The sequence below is a fragment of the Scyliorhinus torazame genome, chromosome 11, assembly GCF_047496885.1.
Source record: "Scyliorhinus torazame isolate Kashiwa2021f chromosome 11, sScyTor2.1, whole genome shotgun sequence".
In the NCBI taxonomy this organism is placed as follows: Eukaryota; Metazoa; Chordata; class Chondrichthyes; order Carcharhiniformes; family Scyliorhinidae; genus Scyliorhinus; species Scyliorhinus torazame.
In genome coordinates, this window is record NC_092717.1 from 8,307,161 (window position 1) to 8,329,378 (window position 22,218).

Below are 22,218 nucleotides of genomic sequence, written 5' to 3' on the forward strand. Positions count from 1 at the left end.
CTGAGCTAAACTTAAATATCTGGATGTGATTGAGAATTGATCAGAGAATACTTATTGCTGTCATTAGATGTTAACATTGTGGATAGCACAATTGCTTCACAGCTCCAGGGTCCCTGGTTCGATTCCGGCTTGGGTCACTGTCTGTGCGGAGTCTGCGCGTCCTCCCCGTGTGTGCGTGGGTTTCCTCCGGGTGCTCCGGTTTCCTCCCACAAAGATGTGCGGGTTAGGTGGATTGGCCATGATAAATTGCCCTTAGTGTCCAAAATTGCCCTTATTGTTGGGTGGGGTTGCTGGGTTGTGGGGATAGGGTGGAGGTTTTGACCTTGGGTAGGATGCTCTTTCCAAGAGCTGGTGCAGACTCGATGGGCCGGCTGACCTCCTTCTGCACTGTAAATTCTATGATAATCTATGAAACAGTGCAATTGGTTAAAACAATTGGTTATTTTATGATGCAGACCTGTACCCAATGTCTAAGGATGCCCAAAAGTCATTTTTCTCAGTCTTGGATTTTCCCGTGATAATAGTTTAGCTAAATACTTGATGTAAAGCAGTTGAAATAAAATGCAGCGCGCATAAAATCTCAATTGGATGATTCACCTAAGGATAGGAGTGACTCATTCCGTTTGTCTTTTTATCAAGTAATCCAATTTGTTTCTGAAATTTTCAAATCCTTAACAATACTGCAGTAATAGTCCCTAAGTACAAAGGACAGTTGTAGTGTATCTCTGCGGAAACAGCCAAGATCAGAAATCTTCACGCAGATCAGTATGTGAACTGGACATGCAGTACAGGTTCAGTAGTCCACTAAGCCATTTAGGAGCTCAATTTTGACAGTGCACAGATCATTGGTGGGCGGCAAGGTAGCACAGTGGTTAGCACTTTTGCTTCATAGCTCCAGGGTCCCAGGTTCGATTCCCGGCTTGGGTCACTGCTGTGCCGAGTGTGCACGTTCTCCCCGTGTGTGCGTGGGTTTCCTCCGGGTACTCCAGTTTCCTCCCACAGTCCAAAGATGTGCAGGTTGGGTGGATTGGCCATGCTAAATTGCTCTTAGTGTCCAAACAAAGGTTAGGTAGGGTTGCCGGGTTACGGGGATAGGGTGGAGGCGTGGGCTTGAGTAGGGTGCTCTTTTCAAGAGCCGGTGCAGACGCGATGGGCTGAATGGCCTCCTTCTGCACTGTAAATTCTATAACTCTATGAGTTGAGTTCTTGCTAAACACACATATTTAGTACTGTTAGGTGCTTAATGCTCTTTCATTTGAGGAGTAACAGCCTGGTGTCAGTTACTTTGTTTTAGAACTGTCAAGTTAAACATTTTTCTTTAAATAATCAAATTAAATCTAGTGATTTCAATTTTTTTGTCGCATTTAATTGACGCATTTATTGTATCCCATCATTTCCAAGTTTGTTTCATTGCTGATGCTACAATCATCCACAAAGCAACCCAGCAAAAAACACGTCATGTTTCCAGATCCTAAGTGTTTTGAACTTGCATGCTCCGTGTCCAAATGTGTGCACAGGTCAGATATAACTGATCAGATGGCACCAATTATGCGTGACATCAGCATATTGATGAAGACCTCTGCTCCATAACATTGTGGGCACCTCGGGTCAGGACTGTCCAAAAGGTTAAATTTGGTCTGCGCATTTGAATGAGGTTAGTTGAGGTTTATTGGCTCGTAGGTTTATGAGTCCAATGCTGGGTTGCTTTAACCAGATATGGGACCCTGCCATGGGAAGAAGGGACAGAAGGCCCCCCCCCCCCCCCCCCCCCCCCCTCCCCCAGTCATTAATCCACCCCATTCTACAACCTTTTCAGCAACTGCAATTCCAAAATCTTTGGTGGGGCAGAAACCTCCTTCATTAAAGCCATTGAACAAACGACTTGGGTGGGAGCAGGGACTGGAATCATGTAACGCTCACTCGGGCAACAGGAGCTAATGAAGCGAGGGTGAAGTTGAATTCTGTGATCCGATGCACTTTTATTAAAAAAATTAAAAATCCTGAACAACTAAGGTGATAATTGCCTTACAACTGTGATTATTCAATCTATATTTTGTTAAAACCCACACTTAAATTCTGGATTCAGGTTTGTGTACTGTTAACTTTGTGTCAAACCCATTTGGTTTGTGTTGATTTATTGATTCTATTTGGCGATGTTTCCCCTGTATTTGTTTACGGGGGCTGAACAAATGAAGAATTCACTTCCATGTATTACTAATTGCCATTTCTTTTCTTTCTCCTGGTCCTAGTGGTGGTGGCTTGCACTAATTAAAACAGTCAGTTAATTTCTAATTTCTGCTGACTATTCACCATAACCATAAATCAAAGTTCACGATATCAGTCTAATGCATCATCTTTTGTCATCCAATGTCATTTTGTTCAAATGTCAACATGCTGCGGCAGTATTTCTCCTAGCTTTCACGTTCAGTGTGCTTCAAACCCTTTGTTTGTTTCCAGTCCCAGAGATTGAGATGAAAGGAGAGATTTGCAGCTACTACCTGTTGGTTCAAAGCAACTGTCGAGGTGGCTGCAGAGGAATCCTGATTCATTCAGCCAACCAGATAAATGGAGCTGCAGCTGTCGCCATAGTGAATGGGATGTTGGAAGAAAGAGCCGAAGACAAAGAAGGTGAAATTTACACAAGTAACCTTTTGTTTTCCCTTTTAATTAACAAATAATTAACATCTTTGGAAGTTGCCACTCAAGTGGATAGAGCTGTGAAGAAGGCCTATGGTGTGCTCGCGTTCATTAACAGAGGGATTGAATTTAAGAGCCGTGAGGTGATGATGCAGCTGTACAAAACTTTGGTAAGGCCACATTTGGAGTACTGTGTACAGTTCTGGTCGCCTCATTTTAGGAAGGATGTGGAAGCTCTGGAAAAGGTGCAAAGAAGATTTACCAGGATGTTGCCTGGAATGGAGAGTAGGTCTTACGAGGAAAGGTTGAGGGTGCTAGGCCTTTTCTCATTAGAGCGGAGAAGGATGAGGGGCGACTTGATAGAGGTTTATAAGATGATCAGGGGAATAGATAGAGTAGACAGTCAGAGACTTTTTCCCCGGGTGGAACACACCATTACAAGGGGACATAAATTTAAGGTGAAAGGTGGAAGATATAGGAGGGATATCAGAGGTAGGTTCTTTACCCAGAGAGTAGTGGGGGCATGGAATGCACTGCCTGTGGAAGTAGTTGAGTCGGAAACATTAGGGACCTTCAAGCAGCTATTGGATAGGTGCATGGATTATGGTAAAATGATATAGTGTAGATTTATTTGTTCTTAAGGGCAGCACGGTAGCATTGTGGATAGCACAATTGCTTCACAGCTCCATGGTCCCAGGTTCGATTCCGGCTTGGGTCATTGTCTGTGCGGAGTCTGCACGTCCTCCCCGTGTCTGCGTGGGTTTCCTCCGGGTGCTCCGGTTTCCTCCCACAGTCCAAAGATGTGCGGGTTAGGTGAATTGGCCAATGATAAATTGCCTTTAATGTCCAAATTGCCCTTGGTGTTGGGTGGAGGTGTTGAGTTTGGGTAGGGTGCTCTTTCCAAGAGCCGGTGCAGACTCAAAGGGCCGAATGGCCTCCTTCTGCACTGTAAATTCAATGATAATCTATGATTAATCTAGGACAAAGGTTCGGCACAACATCGTGGGCCGAAGGGCCTGTTCTGTGCTGTATTTTCTATGTTCTATGTTCTAAATATAAATTCGACAACAGTACTTGTCATTTTGCTTGCATCATGCTTTTAACATACTGAAATGCATCTCCCGAGCCCCCAACCCACCACTCCCCACCCCATCTCCAAATTGCGTCATGTGGAAAATTAAGGATATTGAGCAGGATTGAAATGGTTAGGAAAGGTAACAGAAATAACATCCAAAAGATAACTTTTCAGGAATCTCTTTGTTGCTTTCACAATTAGCAGCAAAGCATCCAGTTCTTGGCCTCAAGGCGGTTGGCGTAATAGGAGATAAATGTCAATCTTTTGCAAAAAAGCTGAACTTGGCTATCTATTACTCTGGGCAAATGTCAATAATATGCACTGATAGTTCCTGATTCAGAGAGAACAAAAATTACTTTGTAACTGCAAGTATCACCGTTGCCTGTCTGTATAGGTGGGATAAGAGCTGCATGTTCATTCGAAGTGCTGTTTAATGGGAATTAGTGTGTTAACGTGAAGAAACTACATGTAATCTTTAGTGTTAGAGTTGAAGTTTAAACATTTAAATATTGTTTTTCTTTTGTTTTAATAAAGTTTGTTTATAAAATAACCAAGCCCTATTTCTTACGTTTTTACTCCTGGGACGAATAGTTCTTTCCGTACCGTCTTAAAACTTAAAAAGATTGTGGCTCTGGTCCAGAATCTTAGCCACTGGTGAGAGCTGACCAGGCATCCATAAAAGTTGCAACTATGAATTTGGAACCCACCAGAATCTACATTAGCAGGGACATTTGATTATACTCTACGATCACAATATATTACAAATGGATCAGAAATGGAATTGTTTGTATTACGACTTTTGTTTGTCCCATTTTCCCGTGACATGGCTTGATACGTAACCATTATGTTTGGTTGTATTGAGAGGATTTTAAGAGTATTGGTCTGGATTTTGCTTTTGGAATGAAAGCACTTGCCATTCACCTCAATACAAATTAGCCCATGAAGATCCAGCAATCTTTGTGGCATGCGTTTCCCCTTTCCTTATATAACCTGAATTTAATGCCCAGTCAAGGAGACAGCAACAATGATGCTGGCAAGCATAGTAAGCAGCCAATCACATAGAAGCATTCTTAGTCAGCAAACTAGGAAGTAAAATGCTCTGATTATCCTTCACGTTTTATACATTTTGCAGAGTGAGAAATGAAGATTGGGATGTTCCTAGCTGGAATGTCATAAACAATCTTTAAAAATAAATGTAGTGAAAAAAATTGGAATGTTTATCATAATGGAAAACCTTGATGTTATACTGGTTTACAGAGGCTAAGAGGTTATTCTGATTTAGTTTGTGGTTTAAGTACCCAGTCACACTTTATTAACAAGATGAAACTATTCTGGGGGATTTTAACAATAGTACAGCATAAAAGAGGAAATTTTGATCCTTTCAGTGATTTCTAAAAGGCTGCCTTCTTCAAGAATTCAACAGTGCACCCTGTGAGGAGCCATTGACGGCCACTTCTGGATTTCTGTGTTAAACCATGTCTCTGTGAACACCAGAAATTGCTGTCATTTTTGCAGGGTAATCTGAGCATATTCATTAGGATTTCCCCACATTACAACTGTAAAGGCTAAGCCATTGTACATTCCTCGCATTTCCCCACCCAGCTACTCACATTCACAAGTTAAAACATATTTTTAAGGTTAGTGTGTAGCTACGGCACGGTAGCACAGTGGTTAGCACTGTTGCTTTGCAGCTCCAGGGTCCTGGGTTCGATTCCTGGCTTGGGTCATTGTCTGTGCGGAGTCTGGACGTTCTTCCCGTGTCTGTGTGGGTTTCCTCCGGGTTCTCCGGTTTCCTCCCACAAGTCCCAAAAGACGTGCTGTTAAGTGAATTGGACATTCTGAATTCTCCCTCTGTACCCGAACAGGCGCCGGAATGTGGCGACTAGGGGATTTTCACAGTAACTACTTTGGAGTGTTAATGTAAGCCAACTTGTGACACTGATAAAGATTATTATTATAATTGCAACGGTGAATCCACTTTATTCTATCATGTATTTATTGCCCCAAGGCTTTAAACAGTTATTCATAGCTCCTCTTTTAATTTGTACAACTCGCACACCCTTTTTTTTTTTACCCCAATGTAAACCAGTACGAGATTAACTCAACTCACCATGTGGGGTGAATTTTATGTGGTTGATTTATGATGAAGTGAAATTATTTTAGAAAATAATTCCAAAGTTCAAGTTCACTACCCTGTGCAAACTTCAATGAGTTAATTCTCAGCTTTGAATTATATTCTGAAACAAATGCTGGTTTATGATGCCTGTATTTGACTAATCCTGAAAGACCTGAATTTGAATACCCAAGGACTTCCATTTTGCTCTTACTCTTTCTTGCCGAGTTGTTAGAGCAGCAGTGAACCTTTTCAGTGCTGCACTAATCTGCTTCAGACATCATTCTCATTTATTGTGTGCAACATTGACTCACCAGCTCCCCACTAGTTGGCATTTTACTAAGCCTATTAGTTAATGCTTTTGTATTTTCATGTATAGAATAGAGTCCAAGATTATGAAGTATTTACGTGCAGCTGAATGTGAACATGATTGGATTATAATGGACTAGTGAGTTAATAGTTACTTGGCATGGTGCCATGCTAACAAAATGTCAAATGGTACATGTGCATTGGCTGCTGAAAAGACTGATTATTAGATTTGTACAGTGCTGAATCATTAGGTAACCTGACAGTGTTTCAAAAGATATTTGCAGAATCAGTGGGATGAGAATTGTGCAGGGAGTTTCTCTTGCTTTGCAAAACCTGAGGCAAAATAACAACTTGTCAGCTTTTTGCCCTGTGGGAATGATTTACAGACAACAATCATTTGCAAAACTACCCATTCAATCTTTTTTTTAATACTGCATTCACTTTTAAGTAGTTACCCACTCCCGAAGGCCCTGACTCTCGTTGACATGTAGTCCACCATGTTGCTTTACTTCACCCAAGCGTCCATTCTTCAGTGAGGGATTGGCCAGTGAGTGTTATTTGATCTTGGAGGTTATTACATCTGAGACGATCCTCACAGGGCATCCAGTCTCTATTATTTATGGATAGTAATTTAGAGCATTTACCCGTGGCATTTCTTTCCACCTCTGCTGGGTCTAGGGGCACTGGGTCAACTTTAGTGACCCCATTACTGACTCCTACTGGGATCGATATTTTATGTTGTTGAAACATAATGGTCAATCTTGCGTTCTTTGGAATCGAGGGATGTTAATTTTTAGTCACAATTTATGAGCTAATCGGTTTATGTTTTTAAAATAATTTAATATGCTTCAGTCTTAAACCAGTGTAGCACATTATTTACAAGATTGATGGGAGCACAGAAGGGCTTGAGCAAACTGTTATCCCAGGGGTTAAATTACTTTTCCCATAGCCTATTGGGTTTTCAAGAAACCTTTGGTTCAGCAAATGGTTGATTTGGCAAATTAACTTCTGACTGCAACAGGGCAGCTACACAACTGGAAAAAGAGTTCATTGGGATGAAGAAGGAGTACAATGGAATGAAGAAGCATGTTCGAGAGGAACGTGAAACTTTTCTCTCTGCCAATCCACATAAAGGTTCTTTGCAGAAAGCTTAGCTGCATCTGTAGTGGTTTTGTGCCTTTCTGGCAGGAGTATGGAGCTCAAACATCACACATTACTGTGCTCTCATTGCAGTAACAGTGTTGTAGGAAATTGACAATCCAAAGACTTTACTCCTATCCAAGAAACGGTACACTTTTGAGCTTTTGGTACAGTCACTGGACTATTAATCTAGAGGCCCAGGATGATGATGATGACCTGGGAACCCGGGTTCAAATCCCACCACGGCAAGTGATGGAATTTAAACTCAATAAAATATCTGGAATTTAAAGAAGTCTAATTATGACCAGGAAACCATTGCTGATTGGCGTAAAAGAAAAACCATCAGTTTCACTAATGTCCTTCGGGGAAGGAAATCTGCCATCCTTACCTGGTCTGGCCTAATATGTGACTCCAGGCCCATAGCAATGTGGTTGACTTAACTACCCACTCCAGGGCAATTGGGAATGGGCAATAAATGCTGGCACAGCCTGCGATGCCCACATCCCATGAATGAATATATTTTTTTTTAAAGTGCCTTGCATGACTTTAGATTCTTGAAACAGTTTTACAGTAATAGAGATCTTTTTTAAAAAATAAGTTCAAATTAACATAATTTTAAACCGCAGCATCTTCATAGAGTTATCATAGAATTTTACAGTGCAGAAGGAGGCCATTCGGCCCATCGAGTCTGCACCGGCTCTTGGAAAGAGCACCCTACCCAAGGTCAACACCTCCACCCCATCCCCACAACCCAGTAACCCCACCCAACACTAAGGGCAATTTTGGACACTAAGGGCAATTTATCATGGCCAATCCACCTAGCCTGCACATCTTTGGACTGGGAGGAAACCGGAGCGCCCGGAGGAAACCCACGCAGACACGGGGAGAACGTGCAGACTCCACACAGACAGTGACCCAAGCCGGAATCGAACCTGGGACCCTGGAGCTGTGAAGCAATTGTGCTATCCACAATGCTACCGTGCTGCCCATCTGAACTTTGATGCCTTGTTTGGCTATGATTTTTTTTTAATATTTAGAATTTGACCATCGCTGGCAAAGTGGGCATTTGTTGCCCATCCTCAGTTGATTTTAAGAAGGTGGCGGTGAGCTGCTGCCTTGAACCACTGTAGCCCATGTGGTGCTGTTGGATAGGGAATTCCAGGATTCAGACCCACTGAGGGCAGCACGGTAGCATTGTGGATAGCACAATTGCTTCACAGCTCCAGGGTCCCAGGTTCGATTCCGGCTTGGGTCACTGTCTGTGCGGAGTCTGCATATCCTCCCCGTGTGTGCGTGGGTTTCCTCCGGGTGCTCTGGTTTCCTCCCACAGTCCAAAGATGTGCAGGTTAGGTGGATTGGCCATGATAAATTGCCCTTCGTGTCCAAAATTGCCCATAGTGTTGGGTGGGGTTGCTGGGTTATGGGGATAGGGTGGAGGTGTAGACCTTGGGTAGGTTGCTCTTTCCAAGAGCCGGTGCAGACTCGATGGGCCGAATGGCCTCCTTCTGCACTGTAAATTCTATGAAATCTATGATGGTGAAGGAAGCCTATTTCTTTAATCACATTATTTGAAACCATTTGCCGCTTTTAATAAATTTCTGTCACGAATCATGGGCAGCACGGTGGTTAGTACGGATGCTTCACAGCTCCAGGGTCCCAGGTTCGATTCCGGCTTGGGTCACTGTCTGTGCGGAGTCTGCACGTTCTCCCTGTGTCTGCGTGGGCTTCCTCCGGGTGCTCCGGTTTCCTCCCACAGTCCAAAGATGTGCTGGTTAGGTGGATTGGCCATGATAAATTGCCCTTCGTGTCCAAAAAGGTTATGTGGGGTTACTGGGTTACGGGAATGGGATGGGGGCGTGGACTTAAGTGGGGTTCTCTTTCCAAGAGCCGGTGTAGACTCAATCGGCCGAATGGCCGCCTCCTGCACTGTGAATTCTATGATTCTATAATCGGCCAAAATCACAAGTATATACGTTAGTGATTTTGATTTATTATTGCCACATTTATTAGTGAACAGTGAAAAGTAGTCATCAAACTTTTCATAAAAAGTGAGTCAACACTAAAATTTAATTTACAATTGTGGTGGTTCCTTTTCAAATTGTGTTCTGCGTAAATTCTAATGCAATCCTCGATTTGTTACAGGAGCTAATTAATTGATTAATGATGAAGGACAAATATACTGAAATGGAATGTGCTTCCTGCAGCCACTGTGTGTACTAACCCGTGTTTCCATCCGCAGAATGTGATGTTGCAGAGATTCTCGGGGCGATGCCTTACCTTACTGGAGACCAGCTCCTTCACAGGGAGAGGACGCTGGCCCAAGTCCAAAGGCTTGCTGTAAGAGAGTTTCTAAGTAAGTCTTGTAGTGTTTTGGACAACAGTTCACTGAGCCTTTAAGCACCCAGTCAACAGTTGTGACTAAACCTAGCATGCTGTAATAGTGTGTATATCATGTTGTGTACATTGTTGATCGTTTAGATGTAAGTTCAAGGTGGGCCCAGTCTAAGAACCATACAGTAGCAGGGAGGCCATTCAGCCTGACTTGCCTCTGCCAGTTCTTTAAAAGAGATCTAATTAATAATCCCATGCTCTTTTCCCGTTTGCATTGCAATTTCTTTCCCTGTTCAGGTATATGTAAATTTCCCGTTCGATATTTGCTACGGAATCGGTTTGTATCTTTTTTCATGCAGTGCAATCCAGACAACAATAAATTGCTGCGTAAACAAATATCTCCCATCTCCCTCTTGTGGTTCTTTTGTCAGTTACCTTAAATCTGCGTCCCTCTGGCCACCAGCCCGCCTGCCAGAGGAAACCGTTTCCCCTTAATGTAAGGAGAAAAATCCCAGCTTATCCACTCTACAGATAACTGAAGTCCCTAAACCCAGGTTTCATTGTATTAATTCTCACCTCCGTATTGGACACAATACTCCAGCAGAGGCATACCCAATGATTTATAACGGTTTTGCATAAATACCTTAATTTTGTACCCTCTGCCTCTGTTTATAAAGCCCCACCTAGGAGACTGATGCAATTAATGGAACTGAAGGCAAGCTATTCATTTGGTTAGGAGATAGACTAGGTGGTAGAAGCCTGGAAGTAAGGATAATGGGTAGGCACTTGAATTAATGAATTATTAATAATAATTAATAATTGTCGCAAGTAGGCTTACATTAACACTGCAATGAAGTTACTGTGAAAATCCCCTGGTCGCCACATTCCGGCGCCTGTTTGGGTACACAGAGGGAGAATGTCCAAATTACCTAACAGCACTTCTTTCGGGACTTGTGGGAGGAAACCGGAGCACCCGGAGGAAACCCATGGGGAGAACGTGCAGATTCCGCACAGACAGTGACCCAAGCCGGGAATCGAACCTGGGATCCTGGCGCTGTGAAGCAACAGTGCTAACCACTGTGCTACCCTGCTGCCCCATTTGGAATTGGAAGGAAGTGACTAGTAGTGTCCACAAGGCTCTGTGCTGGAGCCGCAACAATTCACTAATAACTTAGATGACGTAATACCCACATGTCCAGGTTTGTCGATGACACAAAGATCAGTGGCGTAGTAAGTTGTGGCGATGAGGGCATAAAATTACAAAGAGACATCGACAGATTAAGTGAGTGGACAAAACTGGAAAATGAATTTTGGTGCAGGTAAGTCCATTTTGGACCAAATAAAAGATAAATCCAAGTATTTTTTAAATGGGTGAGAAAAGTTAGGTATAGTGGAGGTGTACATACACAGGTCACTAAAACGGAGTGGTCAGGTGCAAAAAAAAATAAACAAAAAGCCGAATGAAATGCGAGAAATTAAAACTAGACAGTTCAAAAATAATGGGGAGAAAGTTTTCCTGCAGCTATACAAAGCTCTGGTTAGACCACACCTGGAGTAGTTTGTACGGTTCTGGGCACTGTACTTTAGAAAGGATGCATTGACCTTCGATTGCAATAAAGATTCCCAAGAATATTATCAAAACTCTTAAGGGCTAGATTATGAGCAGAGATTATATAAACTAGGAATACATATATGTGTGTGTGTATGTATATATATATATGTATAAATGGTTAAAGGGTGATTTGATTCAGGATTTCTTTTGACTTTTAAAGGAATTGTTAGGTTAGATGGAGAAAATCTTGTCCACTAGGGGAGGGGCAATATAAACAGAAAAAGTTGCATTAACTGTAAGAAATGAGGGGAAATCTGTTAGCGTTTTTTAATATAAATATTGCACCTTGGTATGGCGGTATTCTCCTCTATGTGGATTTGTCGTAACTGAAATTGCAAGTATAGCTATTTTCGGGGAGGTTTTGAGTTAAATCTTTCAGTAAGCAGTTGGCCAGTTTGGAAATACATGGAATTTAACATTACTGGCTTGTGTATGCGGTGGTGATGAAACAGGCAGTGACCTTCATAGTCCCCACATGCGCAGCAATAACATGCCAACCCAGAAGTTACTGTTGGCGCTTCTATACTTTCCAGAGGGTGCACTGTTGAGTTTCCCTCAGATTGCAATCAATGGAAATCAATTGTATTAACGGATAGTTTCACTCTTGCGCAGTTTGTCTCGATGCGAACCCCTTGGAAAAGTTGTTGAATTAGATGTAGCTGGGTTTTTTAATGGTGTACAGCCTCTATTACTGCTAAGGACCCTTGTATTCCTCAAAAAAATTTATATTCACAAATACAGAATAATACAGTGCAGAAGAGGCCATTCGGCCCATCGAGTCTGCACCGACGCATGAAAAACACCCGACCTGCCTACCTAACCCCATCTGCCAGCACTTGGCCCATAGTCTTGAATGTTATGACGTGCCAAGTGATCACCCAGGTACTTTTTAAAGGATGTGAGGCAACCCACCTCTACTGCCCTCCCAGGCAGTGCATTCCAGACTGTCACCACCCTCACCTTGAACATGTGTCCCCTCGTGACTGACCCTTCAACTAAGGGGAACAGTTGCTCCCCATCCACCCTGTCCTCTCACAATCTTGCATTATTTGTGACACCGCGGAAGTATAGACGGCACTCCCCTTGCACCACACATCAATGTAACCCCCCCCCCATGGGGCCCCTATTAGGGCCTGCCCTTGCACAGGTTGGCACTGCAAGGTTGGCCCTGTGCCAGAGGGCAGTATCAGGGTACTGCCCGGGCATGTCCTTCTCACCCCTGAGGGACCACACTGGTGGGATCCCCTTGACTGCCTCACGTCTGGCCAAACCTTGTCACAACGTCACCTTGGCGAGGTATGAATATTCAGTGAGAGGAGATCACTTGGGCGGGGCGGGGGGGGGGGGTGGCGGCTGTTAATAATATTTAAAATCAATGCAAAACTATCATAATGAGGTTCAAGCCCTTTGTGGGTGTGAATCTTGACTTTGCCGGCGAGGAGCAGGAAAATTGGGAAACGCGATCTCTCCGGCGAGAATCGCGTTTCCCGATTCTCACGGGACTTTCCGCCCACGCCGCCAATCTGCAGATGGTGAGTGCGGGCTCAAAATCGCCCCCACAATTTCAACATTTGTGGGGTTGAATAGAATTTAAATACAACGGCGTGTCAGGATGCTATCAGTTAGCTGATATGAGGCCATGAGTAATCTTTTGATAACTAACCTATCAGAATTTTGGTTCTTACTTAAATGTCATGAAGCTGCTACTATTGATGCAGTGTGATTTTAAGACCAGCAGACCATCATGATACTGTTGGTATATGGATTTATAATACTGTTACCTCCAAGTATTCCCGATCAACCATGGAATATTGTGGGTAAACGGCCCTATGTTTTAAAAAAAAACAGAATTTGGTGAATTATATTATGCAAAATATTTATTTGCAGCTCCAGTCCACAAAACTGAGAAAAGAGGAACTTTGTTTTGTATCAGAAAATTGTCCTGGTTCATTAAGTCGTGATGAATATTTTACAAAAGTACATCTTCTCCATTTCAACAATCTACTCTAGTCACCCCTTGCTTTATTTTATTTCTACAGAAAGCAGGCGGATGAATAAAAAGCCTTCATTAATTCCTGTCAATGAATTGAAGGCATTGTTAACCTTGGCAAGAGAACAGTACTTTCGGCAATATGGCAGGAATCTGCCAAGCACCACTCTGGGCAACATATATGAGAGACAAGAGGAAGCTGTTGAACGTGCTGGTGAGTGAGAGACTGCAGAAATTCAGCCTTTTTAAAAGGAATTGCAGTTATATTGAGATCTGAATTGCACAAATTATTAAATGTCAAATGCCTCCTTACCATCGTTAATTGATTTTCAAAGCTTAAGATACCATCTGAAAATGCATATGATTTGTGTCTTTAGAACTTGCCTACAATTAATTGGGTAGCATGAGGATTACCTCGATAGAGAAGAGAATGAAAGGAAGAAATTAATAGGAGATGTCTGCTTGTGACAATAAGTGGAATAAAGTACCAAGACCATTGGAGTTCAGCAATGTACAAGGAATTCGAAGTGATTAAACAATTGGCTTGGGGGATTCCTGTGCAGTTAAGTCTGATGCACTGAGGAAAGATACAAAAAACAGCAAAATGAACACCAAGTTTCAGAAAACTAGATTGTCCCATTTTACCAGTGAACAGAAATAATATTATTTTTAAGGAGGGGTTAAAATGAAGGAGTCCAATATGGCCAGAGTGATTAATGAAATGAAAATGAAAATCGCTTATTGTCACAATTAGGCTTCAAATGAAGTTACTGTGAAAAGCCCCTAGTCGCCACATTCCGGCGCCTGTTCGGGGAGGCTGGTACGGGAATTGAACCGTGCTGCTGGCCTGCCTTGGTCTGCTTTAAAAGCCAGCGATTTAGCCCTCTGCTAAACCAGCCCCTATCGGGCAAGAAAAGTAGAGAGAGAAAACAAAGGAGTTTTTAAAGTTGTCTACATAAAAATGTTTTTAAAATTACAATGAAAAAGCAGCTGAGGATCAGCAAAACTGTAAATAGGGAATTAACATAAAAAGGAATCCTAGGTGTGAAAGACATCATGGGGAACTGTTATGATAAGAGCCCAAGTTACCCAATGAGAAGGCAGACTGATCACCTAAGGACCCAGAGGTGCATGAGTTCCGAGAGTTTCATTATACTGCTGAAAAAAAGAGACTTTTTTTGTCAAAGCTTTTTATCTTTCACTCATCAGGCTTTGATGCTTGGGAGATGGAGGGGCGGGGTGGGGGAGATCAGGGGGAGCTTCGATGCTGGGGTGGGGCCCTGATTTCCATGGGGGGGCCTTATATGTAACTTTGGGGTTGGGGCACCACGGTCTGGGTATCCTGGCTTTGCTGGCGCATTTTAGGCCCTACCCCTCCAGCTGGCTGGGTGATCCTCGCCTGCGCTTTGAAATTGCACAGTGTGCTGTTTACCCGGGCATGAAGTTTCACACTGCTCTTCTCGCCTGACCCAGCACTCTGTGCAATTTGGGCAAGATTCTGTCCATGTCTTGGCTTAGAACGTAGAACATTACAGCGCAGTACAGGCCCTTCGGCCCTCGATGTTGCGCCGACCTGTGAAACCACTCTAAAGCCCATCTACACTATTCCCTTATCACCCATATGTCTATCCAATGACCATTTAAATGCCCTTAGTGTTGGCGAGTCCACTACTGTTGCAGGCAGGGCATTCCACACCCTTACTATTCTCTGGTAAAGAACCTACCTCTGACATCTGTCTTATATCTATCTCCCCTCAATTTAAAGCTATGTCCCCTCGTGCTAGACATCACCTTCCGAGGAAAAAGTCCACCCTATCTAATCCTCTGATCATCTTGTCTGCCTCAATTAAGTCACCTCTTAACCTTCTCTTTAACGAAAACAGCTTCAAGTCCCTCAGCCTTTCCTCATAAGATCTTCCCTCTATCCAAGGCAACATTCTGGTAAATCTCCTCTGCACCCTTTCCAATGCTTCCTCATCCTTTCTATAATGCGGCGACCAGAATTGCAAGCAATACTCCAAATGCGGCCGCACCAGAGTTTTGTACAGCTGCAACATGACCTCATGGCTCCGAAACTCAATCCCTCTACCAATAAAAGCTATCACACCGTACGCCTTCTTAACAACCCTCTCAACCTGGGTGGCAACTTTCAGGGATCTATGTACATGGACACCGAGATCTCTCTGCTCATCCACACTACCAAGAATCTTACCATTAGTCCAGTCTTCCTGTTATTCCTTCCAAAATGAATCACCTCACACTTTTCTGCATTAAACTCCATTTGCCACCTCTCAGCCCAGCGCTGCAGCTTATTTATGTCCCTCTGTAACTTGTAACATCCTTCCGCACTGTCCACAACTCCACCGACTTTAGTGTCATCTGCAAATTTACTCACCCATCCTTCTACGCCCTCCTCCAGGACATTTATAAAAATGACAAACAGCAGTGGCCCCAAAACAGATCCTTGTGGTACACCACTAGTAACTGTACTCCAGTCTGAACATTTCCCATCAACCACCACCCTTTGTCTTCTTCCAGCTAGCCAATTTCTGATCCAAACTGCTAAATCACCCTGAATCCCATGCCTCCGTATTTTCTGCAGTAGCCTACCGTGGGGAACCTTATCAAACGCTTTACTCAAATCCATATACACCACATCAACTGCTTTACCCTCATCCACCTGTTTGGTCACCTTCTCAAAGAACTCAGTCAGATTTGTGAGGCACGACCTACCCTTCACAAAACCGTGCTGACTATCTCTAATCAAATTATTCCTTTCCAGATGATTATACACCCTATCTCTTATAAACCTTTCTTTTGCAAGGGCCCCGAAGAATCCAGCACGAGTTTTAAGGATACAAAATAATAAAATTTATTTACTATAACAATATATACATAGCAGTAACTTCCCTTGCTACCTTCTCCTTCCTCCTGGTTCCTGGACTGGCCAGCTTATTTATAGTAGGAGTTTCTCCGCCCCCCTCATTGGGGAAGTTCATACTCCCATAGGATTGTGGGATAATCATTAGTCCCCAGCCAATCGTCAGTAGGCAGGTTATAACATCCCTCCCCCCCCAAAGTCCAAGGAATCCACCGTAGGCCCTGGCGAAGGGAGGCGTCGAACTCGTTTGGCCGCAGGCCGGACGCCATTTGCACGCGGCGCTGGATCAGGCGGCGTATAACGAGACGGAGACCGGCGCTTCCGTGATGAACGGCGCGGTTGTACATCCACGGCCTGTGGACCCGAGGATTCCCCCTCTGATTCATCCTGTGTCTCCATCTCGGAGTCAGAGTCTGCTGCCTCCGTCATGTCAGCGTCTCTGTCCCCATTCGGTCCCGTCATGACCTGCGCAGGCTTTGAGTGAGGCACCAGTGGAAGATTTGGAGGACTACCTTCCCTTGTTTCTGGTCTTTGCCGCTGTTGAACTGAGCTCCGGGGGCGGGGAATCTTTTGCGGGGATGATCTTCTGGACCAGACGTGATCTACATGTTTTCGCTGGAGACGACCCTGGGCTTGCACTTGGTACGATATAGGGCCCGTTTGGCGAAAGATTACACCAGGAACCCATTGGGCACCACCAGCAAAAGTCCGCACGAATACTGGGTCACCGGGCGCAAACTGTCGAATCGGACGATGCTGAGACAATCCCGGTCCCTGCCGTTCTTGTGTGCGGCGTACTTTTGCGCCAATGTCCGGGAAGACCATACTAAGGCGGGTGCGAAGTCTCCGGCCCATTAGGAGTTCTGCGGGAGCTACCCCAGTCACTGTATGGGGGGTGGTCCTGTACGTAAACAAAAACCGAGCCAGTCTCGTGTCCATTGATCCGTAAGACTGCTTCTTTAGGCCTCTTTTGAATGTTTGCACTGCACGCTCTGCCAACCCATTTGAAGCCAGGTGGTAAGGGGCAGTGCGGATATGGCGGATGCCGTTCATCTTTGTAAACCTAGCAAACTCCTCACTCGTGAATGGAGTGCCATTATCCGTGACCAGCACCTCGGGGAGGCCATGCGTGCTAAATGATAAACGCATTTTTTCAATTGTTGCGCAGGACGTTGTCCCCTGCATCTTATGCACCTCCAGCCATTTGGACTGGGCGTCAATTAGTAGAAGGAACATGGATCCCTGTAAAGGGCCTGCGAAATCTGCATGTAAGCGTGCCCAAGGCCACCCTGGCCATTCCCAGTGATGTAGGGGCGCGGCCGGCGGAAGCTTCTGATGCTCCTGGCAAATGGAGCAGTTTTGGGCCACCTTCTCAATGTCGGTGTCGAGGCCTGGCCACCAGACATAACTCCGGGCCAACATTTTCATCTTGGTCACGCCCGGATGCCCATTGTGCAAGTCTGATAATATCAGCTCCTGGCCTTTTTCCGGGACAACCACACGCGTCCCCCACAAGAGGATGCCGTCTTCCACGCTGAACTCTGACAGCTTGGAGGAAAATGCCCGTAACTCGCCTGGGAGCTGTCTATGCTGCCCACCATACAGGACTATGTGCCGAACCTTTGACAGGACTGGCTCCGTCTGGGTCCACTCACGGATCTGTGATGCCGTGACAGGCAAGGTGTCCATAAAATTTAGGGTTGCGACCACCTCACCGGTCGTGGGGGTCGACATGGGGCCGGTCGATAAAGGCAATCGGCTCAGTGCGTCGGCATTTGCTATCTGCGTACCTGGTTTGTGCTCCAGAGAATACTCATATGCAGCAAGCAACAAAGCCCAGCGCTGGATCCGTGCAGAAGCAATGGGCGGTATCGGCTTATCCTCTCTGAAGAGTCCCAGCAGGGGCTTATGATCAGTCACGATAGTGAAATGGCGGCAGTACACATACTGGTGGAAGCGTTTCACCGCGAAAACCACTGCCAGGCCCTCCTTCTCGATCTGCGCGTACTTCTTCTCCGCTGCAGTCAATGTGCGGGAGGCGAAAGCTATCGGTCGCTCGGCCCCGTTCTCCATCTTGTGGGACAGGACAGCCCCAATACCATACGGGGATGCATCACATGTGACGAGCAAAGGCTTTCCCGGATCATAGTGGGTTAGTAACCCAGACGACGACAATTGTTGCTTTACCCGCCGGAAAGCGGTTTCTTGCGGCTGACCCCAAACCCAGGTGTGATTTTTCTTTAGCAGCAGGTGTAAGGGGGCCAGCGTAGTTGCCAGATTGGGGAGGAACTTCCCGTAATAGTTTACGAGACCGACAAAAGAACGAAGATGCGAAGTGTCAGTCGGGGTGGGGGCATGTTGAATTGCACGCACCTTCTCTGCAACGGGGTGCAGACCCTCGCGGTCCACCCGATAACCTAGGTAGACTACTTCTTTTGCCTGAAATACGCACTTTGTGTGACGTAAACGGACTCCAGCCTCCGAAAGGCGTTTAAGGACAGCCTCCAGATTTTCCAAATGCTCTTGCTCCGACGTCCCTGTAATCAACACGTCATCTAGGTAGACAGCCACACGTGGTAAACCTCTCAAAATGCCCTCCATAACACGTTGAAAAATTGCGCAGGCAGAGGATACTCCAAAGGGCAACCGTGTATATTCATACAGGCCCCGGTGTGTGTTAATTGTTACATATGGTCGGGAGGCAGAGTCCAGCTCCAACTGCAGGTAGGCGTGACTCATATCTAATTTTGTGAATGAGAGTCCGCCTGCAAGTTTCGCGTAGAGATCCTCTATGCGAGGCATTGGGTATCGGTCGAGTCGGGAAACTGTATTCACTGTAAGTTTATAGTCGCCACACAAGCGAACTGTGGCATCTGGCTTCATTACTGGCACAATTGGTGCTGCCCAGTCAGCAAAACGGACAGGCCTGATAATACCCAAACTCTCCAAACGAGTGAGCTCCCCTTCTACCTTCTCGAGCAAAGCGTAAGGCACTGGGCGCGCCCGGAAATAGCGCGGTGTGGCTCCTGGTTCAACTTGGATACGGGCTACGGCCCCTTTTATTTTCCCCAGACCAGGCTGGAATACCTCTGGGTATCGTCCTAGCACCTCAGTCAACCCTCCAGAAACTGTTTGGAGGATGTGCTGCCATTGCAACCGCAAATGGCGCAACCAATCCCATCCTCGTCGCCAGTTTTGTAAGGGCCCCGAAGAATCCAGCACGAGTTTTAAGGATACAAAATAATAAAGTTTATTTACTATAACAATATATACATAGCAGTAACTTCCCTTGCTACCTTCTCCTTCCTCCTGGTTCCTGGACTGGCCAGCTTATTTATAGTAGGAGTTTCTCCGCCCCCCTCATTGGGGAAGTTCATACTCCCATAGGATTGTGGGATAATCATTAGTCCCCAGCCAATCGTCAGTAGGCAGGTTATAACACTTTCCAAGACTTTGCCCACAACAGAAGTAAGGCTCACTGGTCTATAGTTACCGGGGTTGTCTCTACTCCCCTTCTTGAACAAGGGGACAACATTTGCTATCCTCCAGTCTTCTGGCACTATTCCTGTCGACAAAGATGACTTAAAGATCAAAGGCTCAGCAATTTCCTCCCTAGCTTCCCAGAGAATCCTAGGATAAATCCCATCCGGCCCAGGGGACTTATCTATTTTCACACTTTCCAGAATTGTTAACACCTCCTCCTTAAGAACCTCAAGCCCTTCTAGTCTAGTAGCCTGAATCTCAGTATTCTTCTCGACAAGATTGACTTTTTCCTGTGTGAATACTGACGAAAAATATTCATTTAGCACCTCTCCTATCTCTTCGGAATCCACGCACAACTTCCCACTACTGTCCTTGACTGGCCCTACTCTTACCCTAGTCATTCTTTTATTCCTGACATATCTATAGAAAGCTTTAGGGTTATCCTTGATCCTACCTGCCAAAGACTTCTCATGTCCCCTTCTGGCTCCTCTTAGCTGTCTCTTTAGGTCCTTCCTAGCTAACTTGTGCGTTACTTTCTTATTATTCAGTGCTAATACCATTCATTGAATTGAATTCTTAACATGTTTAAATATCTGATATTCTTTCCCCTCACCCTTACCGGATACTGGTGCAGAAAGATAGGCGCACCTGAGAAAAATTGCTGCGCAGCAAAATGTAACTTTTCGGGCTTAATCACTGATCGTACCGTTTTGCTACATGTCAGTATTTTCTCTCTCATTAATGTGTGTGTCAACTGACAGTGGCTCGACAAAATTTAAACAGTAAAGCTGCTGCCAAATTCTCAAGTAAGTACTGTGGAAATATGTCATCCATGTCTATAGAGAGAGTACCTTTTAAATGAATGCCGTCTCGTTTAGGGTTGACGCTGAATGGAGTTTTAATAGTTTATAGCTTTTCCTCTTCTCTTTCACCATTCCACATACTAAACCTGTAAGAATTTGTTTTAAAAGAGCTTCCAAGTATCATAATTACCGAAAGGCACGGCATTGATGCATTCAATCGTACCGCTTTCAACCAAAATAGAAAGCACTGGTTGGCGCAATTTATATAATCACCGACATTTTGTAGGTTCATTTTGGTCAGTTGGGTCATGTTTGTTTCTAATTCAAACTTTCATTTAACAGTTAATTAAACTGAAGAAAATGAACAGATCTATTAATGCCAGGGTGCATATTTGTACCTGCCGGTTGCCTGCAGTAAGGTTCTGTTTGCTTCCAGGAGAAGGAAAGCCTATGAGAAGTACATCACGGGCCGGAATTGGGGAGAGCAGAAAGCTGATTGCTGAAGGCTGTACAAAAAGTGGGGCTGGGGTGGAAGGGATGCCCCGTAACAAAAGCAGTGATTGCAAGCTGGCTGGATGTATGGCCAGAGAAGGTTGTAGAGGTAGCATGGGAGAAAACTGCAGAGAGATTTGTACATTGAGAGCAAGGATTTTTAAATGGGGATAATAGAATTTCCAGAAAATCTTGAATGTTTCTTTTATTCTAACGGAAAAGCTTTACCAAAAGCTTTGGTGGTGTCATGACCGGTACAGGCTTGGAGGGCCGAAGGGCCTGTTCCTGTGCTGTATTGTTGTTTGTTCAATCTGTAGGACGGTTTTCACAGGTTGAGTATCTGCTGGGTGCCAATCAGATTGATTTGAAGTTGTATCTCCTGTAATTTGCCACAGAATTACTTTGTAATATTTCCAAATTTGCTGGTGACATAAAACTAGGTGGGAATGCGTGTTTTTGTGAGGAGGATGCACGGAAGGTTCAAGGGATTTTGGATGGACTAAGTGAATGGGCAAGAACGTGCCCGAACAGGCGCCGGAATGTGGCGACTAGGGGCTTTTCACAGTAACTTCATTGAAGCCTACTCGTGACAATAAGCGATTTTCATTTTTCATTCATGGCAGATGGAATATAACATGGAAAAATATGAAGTTATCCACTTTGGGAGGGAAAAACAGAAAGGAAGAGTATTTCTTAAATGGTGAGGGGTTAGAAAGTGTTGCTGACCAAAGGGACCAGTGTGTCCTTGATCACAAATCCCTGAAAGCCAGCATGCAGGTGCCACAATCAATTCGTCTTTGTCAGGCAAGAAAAAGGTTTTGGAATTTTTTTACGCCAGCGACAGCGAGGCTGCACAGGGTTGGTAGAAAAGGCTTGCCACTTGGGCCCATGAATGTACCAGCAGATTCTGTCAGGGAAGGTGGTAGTGTCTGTTTTTTAATGACATTTAAGAAAAACTGTTTCATGCAAAATAAGTTCCGATTCTGAGAGCCGGGTTCCTGTAACATTTCTAGCAGTGACCGACTTGTTTACAGCACCATGATGGCCCAGCCGACAGTGCCAAATACCCGCAGAGCCCACCCCCCTTCATCCTTTCTCCTATAATTGACCGCCTTCCCACTGGATGGCCTGACCATCTGGCACTTGATTGAACAAGCAGAGGTGGTGGGCAGGGGAGCGAGCAAACCACTCGGTTTCCAGTCCGCCTCCCTCACCCTGTGGAGAAAGAATCTCTGCTTGTGAATTCCGTTTCTGTCTCCCACTCAGTAATTCAGGTCAACAATTTTTCATGAGATGCTAAATTGTCAGGTTTGTTTTGCTTAAGTCATAGATTCCTACTCAACGGCTTTCCT

General features: G+C 44.7%; 1 protein-coding gene across 1 annotated transcript in view; it reads left to right on the top strand.

Annotated features, from left to right (window-relative positions):
• Positions 1 to 22,218, top strand: part of mtbp (MDM2 binding protein) — a 103,561-nt gene that overhangs the window by 36,328 nt on the left and 45,015 nt on the right. Inside the window, exons 12-14 of the mRNA XM_072466914.1 lie at positions 2,458 to 2,628; positions 9,514 to 9,627; positions 13,257 to 13,421. Of these exons, the coding sequence (XP_072323015.1) occupies positions 2,458 to 2,628; positions 9,514 to 9,627; positions 13,257 to 13,421 (450 nt within the window). The remainder of the gene's footprint in view (positions 1 to 2,457; positions 2,629 to 9,513; positions 9,628 to 13,256; positions 13,422 to 22,218) is intronic.